Source organism: Nannospalax galili, unplaced genomic scaffold (genome assembly GCF_000622305.1).
Source record: "Nannospalax galili isolate Female #2095 unplaced genomic scaffold, S.galili_v1.0 scaffold38, whole genome shotgun sequence".
In the NCBI taxonomy this organism is placed as follows: domain Eukaryota; kingdom Metazoa; phylum Chordata; class Mammalia; order Rodentia; family Spalacidae; genus Nannospalax; species Nannospalax galili.
In genome coordinates this window covers 2,496,466-2,516,465 of record NW_008342636.1, presented here as the reverse complement: position 1 = coordinate 2,516,465, position 20,000 = coordinate 2,496,466, and the positions used below count along the sequence as shown (strand labels likewise).

Sequence of the window (20,000 nt, the reverse complement as noted above, 5' to 3'; positions counted from 1 at the left end):
GTCAATACTCAGCTTTCTGCTCCTGCCCTCTACTCTGTCATGTCTCTCCCTACTATTATGGACTGTCCCATGGACCCATGAGCTAAATAAACTCTTCCTTCTGTAAGTTTCCATGGTTATGGTATTTTATCACAGCAGAAAAGTTACTAATACAGTCTCCTTGTAGCCCCAATTGGGCCTGGAACTCTCTATGTAGACCTGGCTAGCCTCAGACTCCTGAGTACTGGGATTAAAGGTATGTACCACTCTTTTAAAAACTCCTTAATATCCTAGAATTTAGAGACACTGGAGTTTATTCTAAGCTTTCAATACTTAAGGAGGAAGCAAGATTACCACCACCCAGTTCAGAGGCAAGCTCACCCCTCTACTCTGCTGCACACAGCTTTGTAGTAACCTTCAAAGCTGCTGCTTGGCTCTGAAAACGGATGCCTGTTTACTGCAGGATACTTATTCATACTGCCTTAGATTAGGTAGTGGAGAAGAAAAAACTAAGTGTCCTAGTTTCTCCCCAAATAGAAACAATGTAGTCATTAAGCAGTCATAAACACCCTTTTTCTTATTCCCAGCTGCAGAAAAACCACGCATCTGCTTCGTCTCTGAACTGTTTGCCTATTCTGAGCATTTCATACAAATGGAATCCTAACAATATGCGTGCTTTTTTGTATGTGGCTTCATTCACTTTACACAGCGCATTTTTAGTATTCATCCATATTGTAGCTCGCATCAGTACTTCATTCCTTTTTACTGAGAACAGCCCATTGTGTGGATACTACACTGAGTTTATCTGTTAATCTACTGATGGACACCTGGATAGTTCCCACCAACAAACTACTGGAAATACAGGTTACTGACTGCATAGGTCAGTTTTGTCCAAGTTTCTGTCATACAAATCTAGCTTCTCTCACATAAACTAAGGTAAATACTTTATTCATATGACCTCAGTCTTCACCCATATCTGTAAAGATGATAATATCACAAGTCAAGCCTCACAAAGGTAAGTGGCTTGCCCAAGTAAAGGAGCTTGTAAACACTGAGAATGAGATTCCAACTCAAACTTGTGTATAACAGAAAACAGATCATAATATGGGAACAACAGTGTGGAAAGTAACTATATGATCAGAAATAATCTAGCTACTCATTAGCTACAAAATCTTCCTAAGGTATATAGATTGATCAGAAGTCATATTCTCTAGTTTTTTAAGTGATTTATTTTTATTTTATGAGTGTTCTACCTGCCATGTATGCATGTGCACCATGTGCATGCCTGGTGCTCACACAAGGTAAAGGAGCATGCCAGATTCCCTAGAACTGGAGTTATAGATAGCCGTTAACCATGATGTGAGTGCTGGGAACCGAACCCAGGTCCTCCGCAAGAGCAGCAGTGCTCTTAACTGCTGGATCATCTCTACTTTAAAAAATATCCATTCCATGCCGGGCATGGTGGCGCATGCCTTTAATCCCAGCACTCAGGAGGCAGAGGCAGGGGATCTCTGTGAGTTCAAGGCTAGCCCGGTCTACACAGTGAGTTCCAGGCCAGCTGGGGCTACAGGGAGACCCTGTCTCAAAAAAGACAAAAAAAAAAAAAAAAAAATCCATTCCTTGGGGCTGGAGAGATGGCTCAGCATTTAAGAGCACTGGCTGCTCTTGCAGAGGACCCAGGTTCAGGTCCCAGAACCTACATGGCCACTAACAACTGTACATAGCTCCAGTTCCAGGGGATCCGACACCCTCTTCTGACTGCTGTGGGCACTGTATAACATGGGTGCACTTATACACATGCAGGCAATACAATCATACACATAAAATAAAAATAATAAAAATATTTAAAAAATAAATCAATTCCAGCTGCTACAGACCAACACAAAGCCAAGAAAAGGACTTGAACCCAAGTACAAAAGAACTGGGAAGTCTGTGCTGATTCACTGTGGAAGCAGCATCTACCGTAAGCATCCTTACACATTTTTGCAGGGTATGCTAAAACTATAGGTCCTGACCGCTCCTGGACCCAGGCCACTTCTGAGAGTTGTTTGTATAGCTGCTCCTTGTACAAAAACCAGGACTGTTGGCTGCTTACAAAAAAGGTGGTGCATTCTCCAGATTCACCTCCCTTAGTTATAAAAATCCCATGTGCCCTTCTGTGCAGTTTCCATGAGACCTGAGGGAAGGAAACTGAAGAAAATATACCAGTACTTACGTTGTTCACTGTGTTGAGTGTAAGAGAATCCTTCGATTCTGACACAAGGACATTTTATCTTCTGATAACATCCACAACCACAGGCTGGTTTCTGTTAGCTTATAAGTAAGGTAAAAATACAATCCCAGATCCAAATAGTCCTGGCATTGCTAATTTCTTCAAAAAGTATATTATTCAAAAGGAAAACATAAAAGTCCTTAAAACACAGTACAAGGACAGTTTACTGGGGATCAATCTCCTAAATTCTGAAAATCAGTTTATTCTATTACCAATATATTGAAATCTATTCTGGTCTAAAGGCAGAAATGCCTTGCAACATAAATATGTTTTTTATTATTATTATTTTATTTAAGCAGCCAGTGCTCTTAAATGCTGAGCCATCTCTCCAGCCCCATGAATATATTTTTTAACTCACTTTTACATAGTTTACTTGCAGGGTTTTTAATATGTAAAATGTAGGATTTAAAAAATAAAATGAGGGGCTGGAGAAATGGCTCAGTGGTTAAGAACACTGGTTGTTCTTGCAGAAAACCTGGGTTTGAATCCCAGCACCCACATGGCAGCTAACAACTGTCTGTAACTCCAGTTCCAGGGGCTCTGACAGCCTCTTCTGTCCTCCACAGGCATTGCAGGGCACGGGTGCACTTATCTACATGCAGGCAATACAGGCATACACATAAAATAAAAATAATAAAATATTTAAAATAAATAAATAAATAAATTGAAATCACTAACCTTAGGAAATGCCTTACCTGTTCCAACTGGGTAGCAAATGCTATGGTCACTGACAAAATGAAAGAGTCAGTACAATACTCTGCTGGTCCGATCTGATGGTAGCCTCCCTCCTCATTCAGTACTGCAACAATGTCCTTTGGGTCAACTCCAGATAAGCCAGCAGGGACTTCGCAGAGAAAATCAATTAGAATAGACTACTCTGTCATCAACTATTGTTAAGTTTTATTTATTTATTTATTATTTACTTATTTATTGATTTATTGATTGATTGATTGATATGGGATCTCCCTGTAGCCTTAGCTGGCCTGGAATTCACTATGCAGACCAGCTGGCCTTGATATTCCAGAAATTGCCTGCCTCTGCTTCTCAAGTGCTGGAATTAAAGGTGAGTGCCAGCACACCCAGCCCTTTATTTTATTTTTTAAGATATGATCTTGGAATATAGCCCAGATTGGCCTAGAATTTACTATGTAACCCAGGCTGGCCTGACACTTATTATGTAACCTAGGCTGGCCTTGAATTCACAGTCAACCTGTCTCAACTTCTTGAGTGCTGGAATTACAGGCATGTATCACCATGTCTGGCCCATTATAAGCCTTTTAAAGTTCATTTTATTTTTTAATTAGGTGGGCCATTCATGGATACAGTTAGTATCTCAAAAGGTTTCAGTTTCTTACTCGTCAAAGAAACTTTTAACTTTATTTTTCTGTTCATAAAAACCATATTCTGAAATAAGAAAGTATTTTTAAAGTCATTTAATAATCCACACAGAAAAGGAATCTAACAGTTTTCTCAGTGAATCTATGAACTTTGGAGCGAAGAGTACCTAGATGTGGCTGGGAGAGAAAAGGTGACTGAACAGAGACAGGGAATGCAAAGCCTGTTCCAGACAAAGGACAGTGTGCAGCAGACACAGGAGCAAGAGAAAGAAATGAAGTAGGAAACAGGCCTGGTGGTGCAGGCTATAAGCCCAGATCTTTGGGACGTAGAGGCAGGAGTGTAGGTCCACAGCCTACCTGAACTACAGAGCTAGTTCAAGGTCAGCCTTGGCCAACTTAGTGAGACCCTGTTTCAAAACAAACAAAAAAAGTATAAAACAGTGCTGGGCATGGTGGTGTATGCCTTTAATCTCAGCACTAAGGAGGCAGAGGCAGGGAGATCTCTGAAAAAACAAAAACAAAAACAAAGAACTGAGACAGATGTAGCATGCTAGACTACTGGGCCAGGACTGACTAGAGAGAGGTGAAAGCCTTATAATCCAGGGTTTTTTGGATGCTGTGTTGGAACTTGGGAGATTTTTGTGGTTTTTTTGTTTTGTTTTGATTGTTTAGAGTAATGGAAAAACATCTTGGAGAAGAGACCAACACAATCAAATAGGCACCAATATGAAAGGACCAGACAGGGGTAAGAGTTTCATAAACTGATTAAAGATTAAAAAAAAAAAAAAAAAAGGATGCATACATACCACTAACATAACATCCAGTGTTGGAGAAAGCACAGGAAAATGGGTGCTCTTGATGGCTATACACTGGCATAAACTATTGGTGAGGAATGTATCACTGTTTATGAAAATTTACATCTCCATAATAGAAGATCAATAGTCATCTTAGTACATTTTCTGTTAGTGTAACAGAATACTTGAGACTAGATAGAAGACAGCTCCACTCTAATGATAACTAACCTACCCCCGTGATAACACAAGAATCCATTAATCCAAGAGCAGGATTAGTCTATTGAGAAAAAGCAGAGCTCTGTGGCCCAATCAGTTCCCAAAGATCCCAACTCCAAACTCCATTAGGACTTTGGAGGTGAAGTTCCCAACACATGAACTCTCTGGATGTACCAAAACTACTACCAGGACATAGAGGGAGGGAAGGTTGAAGAGCAGAGCACAAAAGATACCTGGACAGTGAAACTGCTCTGGATGATACTACCTGGGGGATATATGTCATCATCCATCAATCAAAACCCAAAGAATGGACAGGACTGAGAGTGAATGCTAATGCAAACTGTGGGCTTCTGATGATTTTAATTCATCAATGCTGTTTCATCAATTACAACAATGTCAGGGCGTTAAGACATTGATAGTGGCTGGGGTTGCACCTGGTACAGAGTGTATATGAGAATACTTTGTAATATCCTATTTTGCTATGAAGCTAAAACTGCTCTAAAGAAAATTAAGTAGGTGCTAGAGATGGTTCAAAGGTTAAGGGATGTGCTGCTCTTGCAGAGGACCAGAGTTCGATTCCCAGCACCTATGTCCAGCAGCTCACAATTGTCTATAACTCCAAATCCTGGGGGATCTGATGCCTCTGGCCTCCATGAGCACCTACACTCACATGCATATACCCACACACAGCCAAACACACATACTCAGAATTAAAAAGTCTTATAAAATAATAAAGTTTATTAATTAAAAAGAGAAAAATTAAGGCTTTGTTAAACTATAGTCAAATAACAAACACTAAACTTGGGAGCTTCTCTACATTCGTTGGACACAATTTCTCTGGGTAATAATATTTTAAAACACAAAATTTCCTGTCCTACCTTATATCAAGTTAGGACAACAAAAACTTTCAGTAGTTCTAAGATTTGTAAACAAAATCTAAAAGCAGCAGGTGTTGCAAGTGTTACATGTGTTAACACTACAAAGCAAGCTCCAGAGCAGCCTGGTCCACTTGAAGCTCTAGCTCAAAAAAAAAAAAGCGAGCAAGCACAACACACACCTTTCCCATCTCGAGGCGGGGCTCCTTTTGCTTTAAAACTATCCACCTGTGCCTTCGTATCTGTTTCCAAAGTGATACTTATCTGGATCTCAGACTTGAACTTGGTGTATTTGTTACTCAGCAACTGGTACCACTTGGGGGCCTAGATGACAAAACAGAAAACATGACTCAAAATGTTCTTTAAGATTTTATATTTTTTTTCCTATAGCTTTTTCAGTACTTTTTAACCTTTAAAAATGTTCTTCTCTGGGGCTGGAAAGATGGCTCTGGGGTTAGGAGCACTGACTGCTCTTACAGAGGATCCAGGTTTGATTTCCATCACCCACATGGCAGCTAACAACCATTCATAACTCCAGTTCCAGGGGATCTGAAGCCTTCTTCTGACCTTCGCAGAAGGTGCACATGGGTACACTTACCCAAATGCAGGTAATACACTCATAAAATTAAAAAAAAAATTTCTAAAAATGTTCTTTTTTACATTTTCTTCAAAAGAAATTAATCCTGATTAAGAAGCCATCAGCTATTTTCCTCTGAAAAACTTACTGAGGTTTACAGTATCTTCTTTGCTCCTATCCCAATTCTTTACAATGTAAAATGTCAAAGGAAAGAAAACGACATATTTCTATTTGTAGCTTTCTGTCTCCCATCCCACAGCATCCTTCAGTAAGGATCTAATTGCCTGTTTCCTTGACTCCAAGTACTAATAGCTCCACTATACTTTTTCTTCCTGCCATATTTTTGCTCTGTCCTGCTTATATTAAGAAAAGGAAAATCTTGCTGCTAACAAATAGCACAAAATGCTAGCCCAAAAGTCCAATGAATGTGTTCTGGGTTATGAACCATTTACCTGGCAGATGTTGAAAACAAAGGCTCTCTCAGTGAACACAGTATTCTCAACTACCCAAACATCCTCACTACAGCAGCCTCAGAAATCCTAGTGCCCAGACCAGTCAGAAAACACATCCCAGACCAGGCCAGTGTGCACTGCAGGTGCAGGAACCACAGTCAGCAGGAGCCATGTCACACCTGAAAGGCTCATTCTTACCCCGACCATTGTTATATAAAGGCAAAAAGTGCTGTTTTATATTTGTATAACATCTATTAAGTTAAATGGGACCCACAAAGACCTTAAGTTTTAGGAAAAAAAGCAAATCTGAAACCTAGCCTTTAAAGAAAAAAAACATGCAATAATTCATGGCAAAATATAACATAATTTATTACTATAGTTCTTATGACAGATATTTTCTGATTTCAAATATAAGCCTAAAATGGATTAACTTACAGAATTTATGGATTTTTGTTACAGAATTCAGAAAAAGGAATGCGTATTTTTCTATCTATATTTATAAAGAATCTTTGACTCTGACTTCAGCTACTTCACTAGCAAACCTCAATGTTCCTCTGCCAAACAGGAAACAAGCAAGACGGCATCCAGCCTCTGAAACTGAGGGGATTATGAACTGTCCCTTCATTTTAATCACAAACACGCTGATAAAGGGATGCCTAATGCACTATCTCCTCCTGGGAGGCCTTCCCTTCTCTACAGTCAAGCTGACTGAGGAAGTATTCTAGGGAAAGCTGGCCCTGGGTAAAGGAGATGTCAGGGCTCAGTCAGGGCCCTTGATTCAGGGATGGAACTAAGGAAAATCTTCACCATAGCAGCAGAGTAACAAATACCCGAAGGCTGTAGGAGGGGGGGCGGGGGGGATAAGTCCTCTTCTAAAGCATTTTGCTTGTTACGTTTTTTGAGACAGGGTCTTGTCTGGTCTCAAGCTCACCATGTAGCCAATACAGCTTTCTTTTAAGTGTTCTTTTCTTTGCTTTTTTTTTTTTTTTTTTTTTGACAGGGTCTCCCTAGTCACAGCCTACCTGGAAGTCACAATGTGAACTAAGGTGGCCTCAATCTTGCAGAGATCCACCTGCCTCTGCCTGGGATTAAAGGCACACACCACCACCTGGCGTTTCAGTTCCTTTTTCCAAAGATTCTGAATTTGGGCTGGGCTGATGGCTCATCTGCAAATGTCACTGCAGCAAAAGCATTAGTCATGGCTTAATTTCTCTTCACAGAATCCTAATTGAAGATTCAAATTAAGGCCTGGGTTGGTGGCACAGTCCTGCCACTTGGGAGGCCGAGGCAGGAAATGGGAACTAGGAGGGACATTCATATGCACATGTGCAGTGTCCTGTGGGACTGGGAGTTTAGGGGTGCCTGTGTGGCCCATTTTGGGGAAGGTAGGTGAGTTTCTTAGCTTTGCGCTCTTCCCAAAATCAGTCCTGAAGATTAGTTCATGTGGAGAAAGATGAGTTCAAGCTTGACAGACTGAGGACTCTGATAACTGGGTGCCAGAGTCTCTGGGTCATCTCTCTCTGAGGGACTTATGTCAGTAAAAGTGGAGGAAGATTCACCTGGAAGGTTTGGTGACTTTCAGGGGATGTGGCTGAATCTCTGACCTGGGAGGAGTGAGAGCAACTGGATGCAGATCAGGATTTCTACAGGGAGACCCTGAAGGATTATGGGAGCATAGTTGTGCCTGGTTTGGAAACTAAAGCTGTGAATACAGACTTGATTCCAAAGCAAGAGATTTTAAATGAGGCAGAGCCACAGACATGGCTACAAGTGTCCCAGGGGAAAGGCCAACTGTTTACTGAGTGTGGTGGAACCCATGAGGACAGAGCAGAAAAGCTACCCAGAAACAATGTGTCACCAAAACTCAAACATTCTCTTGAAGAACAAGGACTTCCCAGAGGGTCACATCTCACCAGTTTCCAAGGAAGGGAGAGTTTCTAAAATTAATGAATTTGAGAACAACACCAGCGTTGACCCAGCATATCCTGACAGCAAAGAAGCCCATTGATGACGGTGCACATGGAACAAATGCAAACAAGGTTTACACGAGGAATGTCACACAGTGAAACCCTAAAACTCCGTTGACAGTAGTTTGGCCCTTTCTAACACATAGAGGTGGTTCCATGAAGACAAACCTTATTGGTGTGATAGTTGTGGGAAGAGCTTCAAACAGTGTTCAGACATCTTTAAACACCACAGGATCCACGCAGGCGAGAAACCCTATCCTAACCATGAATGTGGGAAAAGCTTCAGTCAGAGTGCCACCCTGGTTAAACACTAGCAGACACACACAGGTGAGAAGCCATATGCATGCTCAGAGTGTAGGGAATGCTTCAGACAGAGCTCACATCTAAGTCAGCATCACAGAACCCATGCCAGTGAGAAAGTCTATAAATGTGAGGAATGTGGGGAGATTTGTCACATTTCTATCCTTTTTAGACATCAGAGACTACACAGAGGGGAGAGACCCTATAAATGTGAGGACTGTGAGAAGAGCTTCAAATAGCGCTCAGACCTCTTTAAGTATCAGATAATTCACACTGTGGAGAAGCCCTATGGGTGTTTAGTCTGTGGGAAAAGCTTCAGTCAGAGTGCAACTCTCATTAAACACCAGAGAACTCACACTGGAGAAAAAACTTACAAATGCCTTGAATGTGAGGAAAGATTTATTCAGAATACACACCTTATCTGGCACCAAATAATCCACCAAAATAAATTCTCGTAACTTTGAAAAAAAAAAACAAAAAAAAACCCAAGAGTTTCAGGCCAGCCTGAGTTACATTTAGTACTGAGAACACACATGCAGGCAATACACTCATATACATAAAAAAAAAAAAAAAAAAAAAAAAAAAAAAAAAAAACATGGAGAGGAGGGGAGTTTCAAATTTAGAGTGAAAGGAAAGGGGCTGAAGAACTGGCCCAGCAGTTAAGAGCTCTTACTGAACAATCATGAGGACCATGAGTTCAGAGCACATACCTAGCAAGCCAGGCATCCTACAAACACCTGAAACTATAGCTCTGAGGGATCCAATGCCATCTTCTGACCCCAGAGCATACACAGGCACATGCATCTGTGCACACACACGTGTACATAGGCACTCACATTAACAGACACACATGAATAATTTAAAAACAACAAAAAAAGAAAGAATGGGGGCTGGAAAGATGGCTCAGTGGTTAAGAGTACTGACTGCTCTTGCAGAGGACCTGGGTTCAAATCCCAGCATCAACATGGTGGCTAACAATTGTCTGTAACTCCAATACCAGGGTATCTGATGCCCTCTTCTAACCTCCACAGGCACTGCACAACACGGGTGTACTTACATCCAGGTAGGCAATACACTCATACCCATAATAATAATAATTTTTTAAAAAAAGAAAGAATGGAAAGGGGAAAAACAATGGAGACTGAGAAGATACTAACTTTAATTTTTTTAACTTTATCTTAAGAAATAAATGGTAGCTGGGCATATAGAGGTGTATGCCTATAATCTCAGCACTTTGGGAAGTAGAGGCAGGAGGATTAGGAGTTCAAGGTCAGTCTTAGCTACACAGTGAGTTCAAGTCCGGCCTGAGCTACAAGACACCCTACCTGAAAAAAGATAAAAATAACTGTGACCAAATAAAAAACATCAATGCCAGGCATGGTAGCATGCACATGTAATCCCAGCTCTTTGAAGGCAGAGGCAGAAGGACTGCTACAAGCGTGAGCCAGCCTGTTCTATACAGTGAGATCTAGGCCAATGTGACAGACCCTGTCTCAGAAAAGATATTAAGAAAAATTGAAGGGAAGATTTCTAACGTCAACCACATGTAAAAAGTTGGGAGACACTTCAGAAGAAATGAGAAGTGTGTTCAACAATAAAAGGCACTAAACAGGAATCAGAACCAGAGTTATCTGCCTTCAGGAGTGGTAGTACTGCTTGTTTAGCATGAAGTTTATCTGACTAAGTGCCCATACTCTGAATCAGGAGAAGCTACAAACTTCTAAGGATTTAATCTCTTCGTCTATAATATTCAGAAAATAATATTAATACAAAAGGGTTGCCCTGATGTTTAAATTAATGTCCAGGCTGGCCTTAGACACCTAAGATTATAGCCATATGCCACTATGTCTGTCTTTAAATTGGTTATTGTTGCAAAGTACTATGAAAATTTTCAGACATTTTTTAAAGCTCAATAGTATGACTATAATAATAATAATGAGATACAAGATTCACACCAGCCTTAAAGAGACATGATCAACAAAATGGAAAACTTAAGACAAGTCTAAAAGTTCAAGTCCTGCCTAGCTACAGAAGTTTAATGTCAGTCGAAACTTAGTGTAATCCTCTCTGAAAATAAAAAGTAAAGAAATAGTTAAGGATATAACTCAGTAGAATGCTTGCCTAATATGAATGAGGTCCTAAGTTCTATCCTCAGAACTAGAAAAAAAGCCACATCAATTGAACACTCTTGGTTTTCATTCATTTGTTGGTGAGGAAGGAGGGAGGAGGGAGGAGGGAGGAGGGAGGGAGGGAGGGAGGGAGGGAGGAAGGAAGGAAGGAAGGAAGGAAGGAAGGAAGGAAGGAAGAGGAAGGAAGAGGAAGGAAGGAAGGAAGGAAGGAAGGAAGGCAGGCAGGAAGAAAGGAAGGAAGGAAGGAAAGGGAGGAGGAGGAAGAGGAAGATGATTTGTTTTGGCTTGGCCCAAACTCGTGTCACGTTTTGGGGACTGCTTTAGAGAAAGGAAAGGGGTTAAGACAGCCTCAAACTTGTAATCCTTCTGCCTCAGCCTCCCAAGCACTGGGAAGTCTCAAGTTTCATGAAAAAGGTAAGGGCAAGCAGAACATCCTCAGAGTCTGGGATTTACAACACTAAGATGAACAACAGAGTAGAATCACTCACAAGGGCACTGAACTAGGAAGCAGGAAAAGCCACTAGCAAGCTACGATGCCTGTCAAGGTAAGAAACGATGAGGCTCGGGTTGGACTAGCAGGAGCGAAAATGCAGAAAATGCACGATAGAAAGGGAAAAAATCTGGACTGGACAACTATGAGGGAAGAAAAGAATGTCAAGGAAGATTTCTGTGTTTCTAACACGGGAAACTAGAAGGCAAGTGATGAATGTTCATTCACTGGAGCAAGGACGCAGAAAGGGAAACCTCTAAACGAAAAGCTCAGGAGTTAGGCTGCAGGGAACAGTCACTACCACAGGTGTGAGCTCACAGGCAAGTTCCTTTGAGAAAGACAGCTCAAAAAAATGCTTTGAAGGTTGGGTTTTCTAAATCTAACTCATAAACTCAAGCATTACAACTTAAAAACCTCAAGACCATGATCTGCAACAAGCCCAGAATTTTGTTTGCTTCATCTGCTATTTACTGAAAATAATTAACTATCACAATAATTAACAAAACAGTACAAGGCCAATACCTGCTTTGTTTCTTGAGCAGTTCTTAAGTCCAGAACAATGTAACCTATAGTTTCCTTGGCTGAAGACTGAGGATCCACCGCAAAGCACTGGAGTTTGATAGGAGTACGCTGTAACCTGTATAACAATTCATGTGATATGTAAAATGTGCCTTTTTTCTTAATATTAAGCTTTCTACTAGCCTTGAAAAACTTTTATTGTCCAGATTACAAGTCTGTGAGGGCAACTATATATATTTTCTGAATAATTCTTCAATTGGAAAGAACTATTATTTACATGTACTAATCTGCATACCAACTAGAATTAAAAACATGTCAAATTAGTCTCACAAAAGCCTATTCCATAGGTCAATTATTTCTAAGCATCTGTAATATTCTCAGTCCTCTGAAAGTCAGAAATTATCATGAATTTCATGAATGATTTTTTGTTGTTGTTATGTTAACACAGGGTCTCCCTGTAGCCTCAGCTGGCCTGAAACTCCCTATGTAGACCAGGCTGGCTTCAAACTCAGAGAGACCTGCCTATACCTCTTCCTCCCAAGCACTGGGATTAAAGGCATGCACCACCATGCCAGGCTCCAGAATGATTTTAAATCATCTTTCTTATACAGTATTCTCACATATAAAACAACACACACACACACACACACACACACACACACACACACACACATGCTTACAGCTTTCTGCATAGCTTAAAAAGTAAACTTGAGTTAAATACCATAAAAGCAACTATTAAAATGTAATAATATAGGCCAGGCATGGTAGCACACGCCTTTGATCCCAGCACCCAGAGACAGGGGGATCTCTTGAATTCAAGACCAGCCTGATCTACACAGGGAGTTTTAGGACAGCTGGGGCTACAAGCAGAACCTGTCTCAAAAAGAACAAAAAAAAAAGTTAATAATGTAACACCTAACAACGTTCTGTCACAGAACAGTGGCTGGGATAGCACGCACTGAGCTGAACAGATTCTATCATCACTTTCACTAGCAGGATTACTATTTAACTGCACTTCTCATAAAATCACTACTTACAAATTCTTAGCCTAAATAAAGTTGTGTACCACTTGGTATTAACACAACTGAATTCATCACAGAATTCAGTCTAAGCAGATATTCCAAATGCTAGTGAAAAGACAAAACTTAATGTTCTCGAAGCATTTAATATCCCCTTAAATAAATCCATTGACCAATCCAGCAATAAAAGCAACAAAATTTATTCTTGCATTGTGTTAACTTTATGTTTTGATTTGACTTAGTACTGATGTACTGGTTATGTGGATTTTTGGCAGTAGTTAGTGTTTGTCTGTTTGAGACAGAGTCTTATGCAGCCCAGGCTAGCACTGAACTGACTACTTGCCTCCACATCTAGAGTGCTAGGATTACAAGCATGCAGTGGCATTCCCAGCCTTAGGTAATAAAAGTACTGCTAGTCTTTTTTTTAAGATTTATTTTTATTTTATGTATGATTATTTTTGCCTGCATGTATGTATGTATACCACATGTGTGCCTGGCACCCACAGAGGCCAGAAATGAATGTTGGATCTTGGAAAACCGGAGTTACAGATGGTTGAGACCTGCCATGTGGGTACTGGGAACCAAGCCCTGATTCTTGGCATGTCCCAAGGTATTTCTGTTCTTGACTTCTCTAGTCATAGAGTTCATGAAAACATAATATGCTAAATAGTCTAATTCCATTTTATATACCACTGTATTTGCCTAAAATCAACAAAAAATTAATTTCAAAGGATCCTTTATAGATTTTACTTTCACTGGATGCTTGAATAAATTCTTGGCAGGGCAGTCCAAGACATCATCAAAGTACTTTTAGACTATTTATTGTCCATACACCAACCTTCCTGCATCACCAAGAAAAAAAGAGACTATAGTTAATGTAGTGATTAATGCCAGACATCATTCCTGGTTGTAATCCCAGCATTTAGGAGATTGAGGCAGGAGGATTACCAACTAGTTGGATACCAGCTAGGGTACAAGAAGTTTCAGACTAGCCTGGGCTACAGAAAGAGAACCCATCTTAAAAAAAAACAAACAAAAAGCAAACAAAACACCAGTGGGTAAAACCTTCATCTCAGCCTGGAGGACTGTACCTTTATCCAGCCAACAGCTTTACTTATTTTACTTAGCCTTCCAGGACTCAGTTTCCTCAGCTGTAATATGGAGAAATATAACTTTACAATGTTGCTCGAATGTTGAAATGAGCTATTGTTGCAAAACACTATGAAAATTTCCTGGCACATTAAAAGTACTCAATAACTAGTCATGGTGGTTCATGTAATCCCAGCACTTGGGAGAGTGCGGCAGAAGAACTGCCAAAAGTTAGGGGCTAATCCAGGGTATGTAGTGAGTTCTAGGCCAGCCTGAGCTATAGAGTGATATCCTGTAGTAGTTAGTTTTGTCAGCCAGATACAATTTATAGTCACCTGGGAAGAAAGTCTCAATGAGACATTGTCTGGATCAGGTTGGCCTGTGGGTGTGTTTGTGGGGGATTATCTTGATTACAATAACTGAAGTGGGACGACCCACCCACTGTGGGTGGCAGTGTATCCTGAACTGTATGAGAGAGAGAGAGAGAGAGAGAGAGAGAGAGAGAGAGAGAGAGAGAGAGAGAACGAGAACCCTGAGCACAGCATGCATTAATTTTGGTCTCTTGGTCTCTGCTCTGGACTGTGGATGTGATATGACCAGCAGCTTCAAGCTCCTGCTGCCTGGACTTCATGCAATGATAGACGGCGATGTGGAACTGGGACCTAAATAAATCCTTTCTCCTATAAGTTGCTTTTGTCAAGATGTTTTAACCACAGTGTCAAGAAATGAAACTAAGACCCTCTCTCAAAAGGCAAGAAAACAAAACAAACAACATAACCATTTGACAATATATTACCATAACCAAATAAGTGACAAAATTTAAGCTTAAAAAATGGACCAATAAAGATGCTAATATAAACAGAAGGTAGTATCACCTGTGTTGATGAAGTACTTTCCTTTCAATTTCCCAGGCTAACTCAGTAGCAAATTCTGGCTGGTCAGTATGGTCGACGGGATCAGTAGCCAGCTGTTCTCCATCAAACTTTGCTTCTACTATAAGCATATGCTTTGGACGTTTGGGGAAATGGCGACCTAAAGAAAGAAAAGTACACAGATTCACAGAAAACATAAAAAAATCAAATAGGATCACGTCATACATGATGTATGCTAAAGGAAGCTGACTTATACATGGAATAAACTACCTCAGTAACATATCTGTACTCACTTTCATAACTCAGAAGCATCAGAAACTGAAAGTTATAATCTACCAATTAGTGCTTCTCTAACATTAATGTGGATATGAATAACTGGAGATCCTGTTCAAATGTGGACTCGGCTCCGTTCGGGGGAGGGGGTAACTGAGAGCCTGAATTTGTAACAGGATGCTGGGTGCTGTCAAGGCTGCAGTCCTTGATTCACACTTTGAGTAAGAAGGAACTCAGTAATACTTGGAATCAGTTGTGATTAACCAATGGCTTTATGTTATTATACATATACTTTATAGGAGCAGGGAAGTCAAATTGGCAAATACAAATTTATCTGTATCTTAATTTTCCCATTAACTCAGTTAAGAATAATCTCTTAAACCCAACATATAGTGTACACCTATAAAATTCTAGTGTTCATGAGGAAGAAACAGGAGGATTATTCTGAGTTTGAGACCAGTCTGGACCTACATAGTAAGCCTGTCTCAATTAAACAGGAAGAACAAAAGCTAGGCCTGGTGGTTTATGCCTATAATCAGCCAGTCTTTGCTACATAGTGAGTTTGAAGCCAGCCTGGGCTACATGAGACCTTGTCATCTTTTTTTTCTTTCTTTCTTTTCTTTTTTTTTTTTTTGAGACAGGGTCATTATGTAGCCCTGGAACACACTATGTAGACCAGGCTGGCCTTGAACTCACAGAGATCCACATGCCTCTCCCTCTCAAGTGCTGAGATTAAAGGTGTGCACCATGTCCAGCTCAAAAAAAAAGCAATAGTAATCGTCTCTCAAAATTAGTTACAGACACACACAAAGAAAATTTTAACAAACACAGGAAAGTTGAAATAATTTCTTGGATTTCACACTGGAATTAAACTAGAAATGAACATTTAAAAAATGACAAAACATACACAAACTCATAGAGATTGAATAACACATTACTGATCAAAGAAACAAATGACCAAGAAGAACATATATGAACAGTCATGAACATATATGAACAAAACTCTGGTGCACCCAATTTCATAAAAAGAAGACTTTAAGACACAGATTAACCCCAACTCAGTAATAGTAGATGATTTCAATACCCCACTGTCTTCAACAGACAGGTCAACAGGACAAAGAATAAATCCAGAGACATCTGAATTAAATGATATCATACATCAAATGGATCCAACAGATATCTACTGAATATTCCACCCAAACACCAAGGAATACATTTTCCACTCAGCAGCCCATGGAAGTTTCTCTAAAATTGACCACATACTGGAACACAAAACAAACCTCAACAAATTAAAAAAAAAAAAAAAAAAAAAAAAAATTAAAAAAATTCCCCCGAAAAAAAAAAAGTTTTAAAAATTCCTAAAAAAAAAAAAAAAAAAAAAGAAATTGAAATAATTCCACTGAAGAAATAAAGGTTTTAAAAATTCCTAGAACTAAACAAAAATGAAACCACAACATGCTAAAAATCTGTTGGATACATTGAAAGCAACCATGATCTTTTTTTTGACAGGGTCTTCTTTCAGTCACAGTTGGCCTGAAACTTGCTATGTAGACCAGGCTGGTCTCAATCTTACAGAGATCTACCTGACTCTGCCTCCTGAGTGTTGGGATTAAAGGCATGCACCACCAAGCCTGGCTCATGACAGCAATCTTAAGAGGGCAATTACTAGCTAAACATGCTGTTGCATGGACTTGTCCCCCACCTGACAAGCTAGACTGGCAAGCTGTGGACAGAACCCTTCTTCCCAGGTTTGGATTCACCTGCTTGTTCTGATTACCATAAACGAACTTGACTGTGGATGCTCTGCAGGAGGGAAGGGGCAGAGAGAGTCAGTCATCTTCTATCCAACCAGCTGGCTTGAGTTGTACATGAGGGAGGGACTAAGTATAGAAACAGGTGAAGCCAGTGAGAGGGGGTGTCCTTTGGCATCTTGGGCAGCCATCAGGTCACAGGGTCCTTGCTGTGATGCAGAGGGGAACCCACCCTGCCAACACACTTCTGTAAGTAACCCACTCATCCACTGCTCTGTAAGCCCAAATAAACCAGCTGGTTTCCCAAATTGCAAAAAAAAAAAAACCAAAAAGGAAAGGAAAGGAAAGGGAGGTTTTTTTTTGAAGGGAGAGAAGAAGGAAGGGAGGGTAGAAGGGGGGGAGCGAGGGGGGGAAGGAGAAGGGAGGAAGGAAGGATGGAAGGATGGAAGGAAGGCAGGAAGGAAGGAAGGAAGGAAGGAAGGAAGGAAGGAAGGAGGCAGGGAGGGAGAGAGAGAAGGAGGGAGGGAGGAAGCATGAATTAGTCACAGAGGGGCTGGAGAGAGGGCTCAGGATTTAAGAGCACTGGCTGTTCTTGCAGAAGGCCCAGATTCAATTTCTAGCAGCTAACAACTAACTGTCCATAACTCCAGTTCTGGGGATCCAACAACCCTCTTCTGACCACCATGGGCACTGCACAATGCATATGCACTTACATACATACTGGCAGTACACTCATATACATAAAATTAAAAAAAAATAAAAATAAAATAAAAGGCTGCAAAAAGTAAAAAAAGTACTTGCCCTAAAAAAAATTGAGGGTCCTCTCTCCTACCCGCAGGCCTCTCTCTGGGATCAACCCAGCTCCTCAGTGCAGTCCCCAGGAGTCCTTGGGGCCTCTTCCTGCTCCATCTGCCTTTGCATCTCTGGGTGGCACGGCCACCAGCTGCACTACACCAGCATCTTTCCTGGGCCAGGCTCCCAGGCCAGTCCAATCCCCAAATTCCTGAGGGAGAACCAGAAGCTTAGAGGAACCAGCTTCTCATGCCCAAAAAGTAAACCACAAAGACACATAAAGTTCACAAAAAAGAAGCAGACCTAAACTTGAAGCGCTGAGTCTCACAAAAGAATTAGAAACTACAAAAGAAATCCACATGTCAAAATCACAGCAGAAACATTACATGAAAAACCCAATGATATACCCCTACCAACTACCAGTGATCCTGTAGAGGAGTACATTGAGAATTCCCTGGATATAACACAGATCATGGAATTCAAAAGAAGAATTATACACATGTTTAAAGAATTCTGTGAACTTACAGACACACAAAGAAATGAAAGAACTGAAAGAAGATAGGAATAAACTTCTGAATGCATTCATAAGAATTAGAAATATTGAAGAATACTCAGGCCGAAATGAAAAAGGAAGTGAAACACTCAGTAAGCCAATTAGAAACAACAGGAGAAAGCCTCACCAATAGGATGAATGAAATGGAAAACAGAGTATCAAGACTGGAAGATAAAGTGGATGAACTAGACCACTCAAGCAAAGATTAAGAAAAATTTAAGAATGGAATATGCAGGAATTGTGTGACACCATAAAAAGACTGAACTTATGAATCATAGGCATACAGGAAGGAGAAGAATCCAAAGAGAATGGCATGGACCAGATCTTCAACAGAATTGTGGAAGAAAATGCCCCAAAATTAAAGAAAGACATGCCCATACAAATACAAGAAGCATAAAGAACACCAAACAGAGAGGCCAGAAAAGAAACTCTCCATGGCACATCATAGTAAAAACAATAAACATACAAAACAGAGACAATACTGAAAGCTGCAAAAGAGAAACACATCACATATAAAGGAAAACCCATTAAAATACAGCTGACTTTTCAGTGAAAACTATGAAAGGGAGAACAGACTGGAGTCAAGTACTTCAAGTTCTAATTGATCATAGATGCCAACCCAGAATACTTTACCCAGAAAAGTTGTCTACATTATAGTTGAAGAGGAAAGAAAACTCTTCCATGACATATATATGCTGAAAGAATTCATGTCCACAAAATCAGCCTTTCAGAGAGTTATGGAAGCAATACAAAGAGCTGAAGAAAGGAATGACTATAACCAAGGGACTGCGGAAAGAAATCCAATGAAGGTATAACTGTGGGAAAGTACAGCTATATCAAGAATGTAAACAGAAATAAAAATGACAGGATTCAATACTCATCTTTAATTAATAACTTTAAATATTAACAGACTGAACTTCCCAGTCAAAAGACACAGACTAGGTGAATGGGTTAAGAAACAAAACCCATCTTTTTGTTTTCTGCAAGAAACTCATCTCACCTTCAAGGACAGACACTATCTCAAAGCGAAAGGATAGAAAAAAAGTATACCAAGCAAATGACACTAAGAAAAAAGCAGGCGTAGCAATTCTAATATCTGACAAAATAGACTTTAAACTAACACTAATCAGAAGTGATAAAGAGGGCCATATCATTCTGCTCAAAGCAACAATAAATCAAGAAGATATTACAACCATGAACATATATTCACTAAACTCTGGTGCACCCAACTTCATAAAAACAATAGTACAGAACTTTAAGATCCAGATCAATCCCAACTCATTAATAGTAGGTGACTTCAATACCCCACTGTCTCTATTAAATAGGTCAACAGGGCAAAGAGTTAACAGAGAGACATCTGAATTAAACAATACAATATATCAAATGGACTTAACAAACACCTACCGAGTATTCCACACAAGCACCAAAGGACATACTTTCTACCCAGCACCCCATGGAACCTTCTCCAAAACTGACCATATACTGGGGCATAAAACAAACCTCAACAAATACAGAAAGACTGAAATAATCCCATGCATTCTATCAGACCACAATGCAAAAAAGCTTAAAATCAACACCAGAAGAATCCCTAATCACCACATGAACACATGGAGATAAACAACACACTCCTGAGTGATGAATGGGTCAAAAGAGAAATTAAGAAAGAAATAAAAGTATTCCTGGAATTAAATAAAAAGGACAATACAACACGACAAAACCTCTGGGACACACTAAAAGTGGTCCG

The 20,000-nt window shown here is 40.1% G+C and overlaps 1 protein-coding gene across 3 annotated transcripts in view; it reads right to left on the bottom strand.

The window, feature by feature from the left end:
- Cep120 (centrosomal protein 120) overlaps positions 1 to 20,000 on the bottom strand; it is an 85,004-nt gene that overhangs the window by 55,890 nt on the left and 9,114 nt on the right. For all 3 annotated transcript variants that reach the window (XM_029566237.1, XM_008838727.3, XM_029566236.1), the window contains 4 exons: positions 14,891 to 15,047; positions 11,911 to 12,025; positions 5,656 to 5,797; positions 2,947 to 3,095 (listed from right to left, as the gene is read on the bottom strand). In XM_029566237.1, the coding sequence (XP_029422097.1) occupies positions 2,947 to 3,095; positions 5,656 to 5,797; positions 11,911 to 12,025; positions 14,891 to 15,047 (563 nt within the window). The remainder of the gene's footprint in view (positions 1 to 2,946; positions 3,096 to 5,655; positions 5,798 to 11,910; positions 12,026 to 14,890; positions 15,048 to 20,000) is intronic.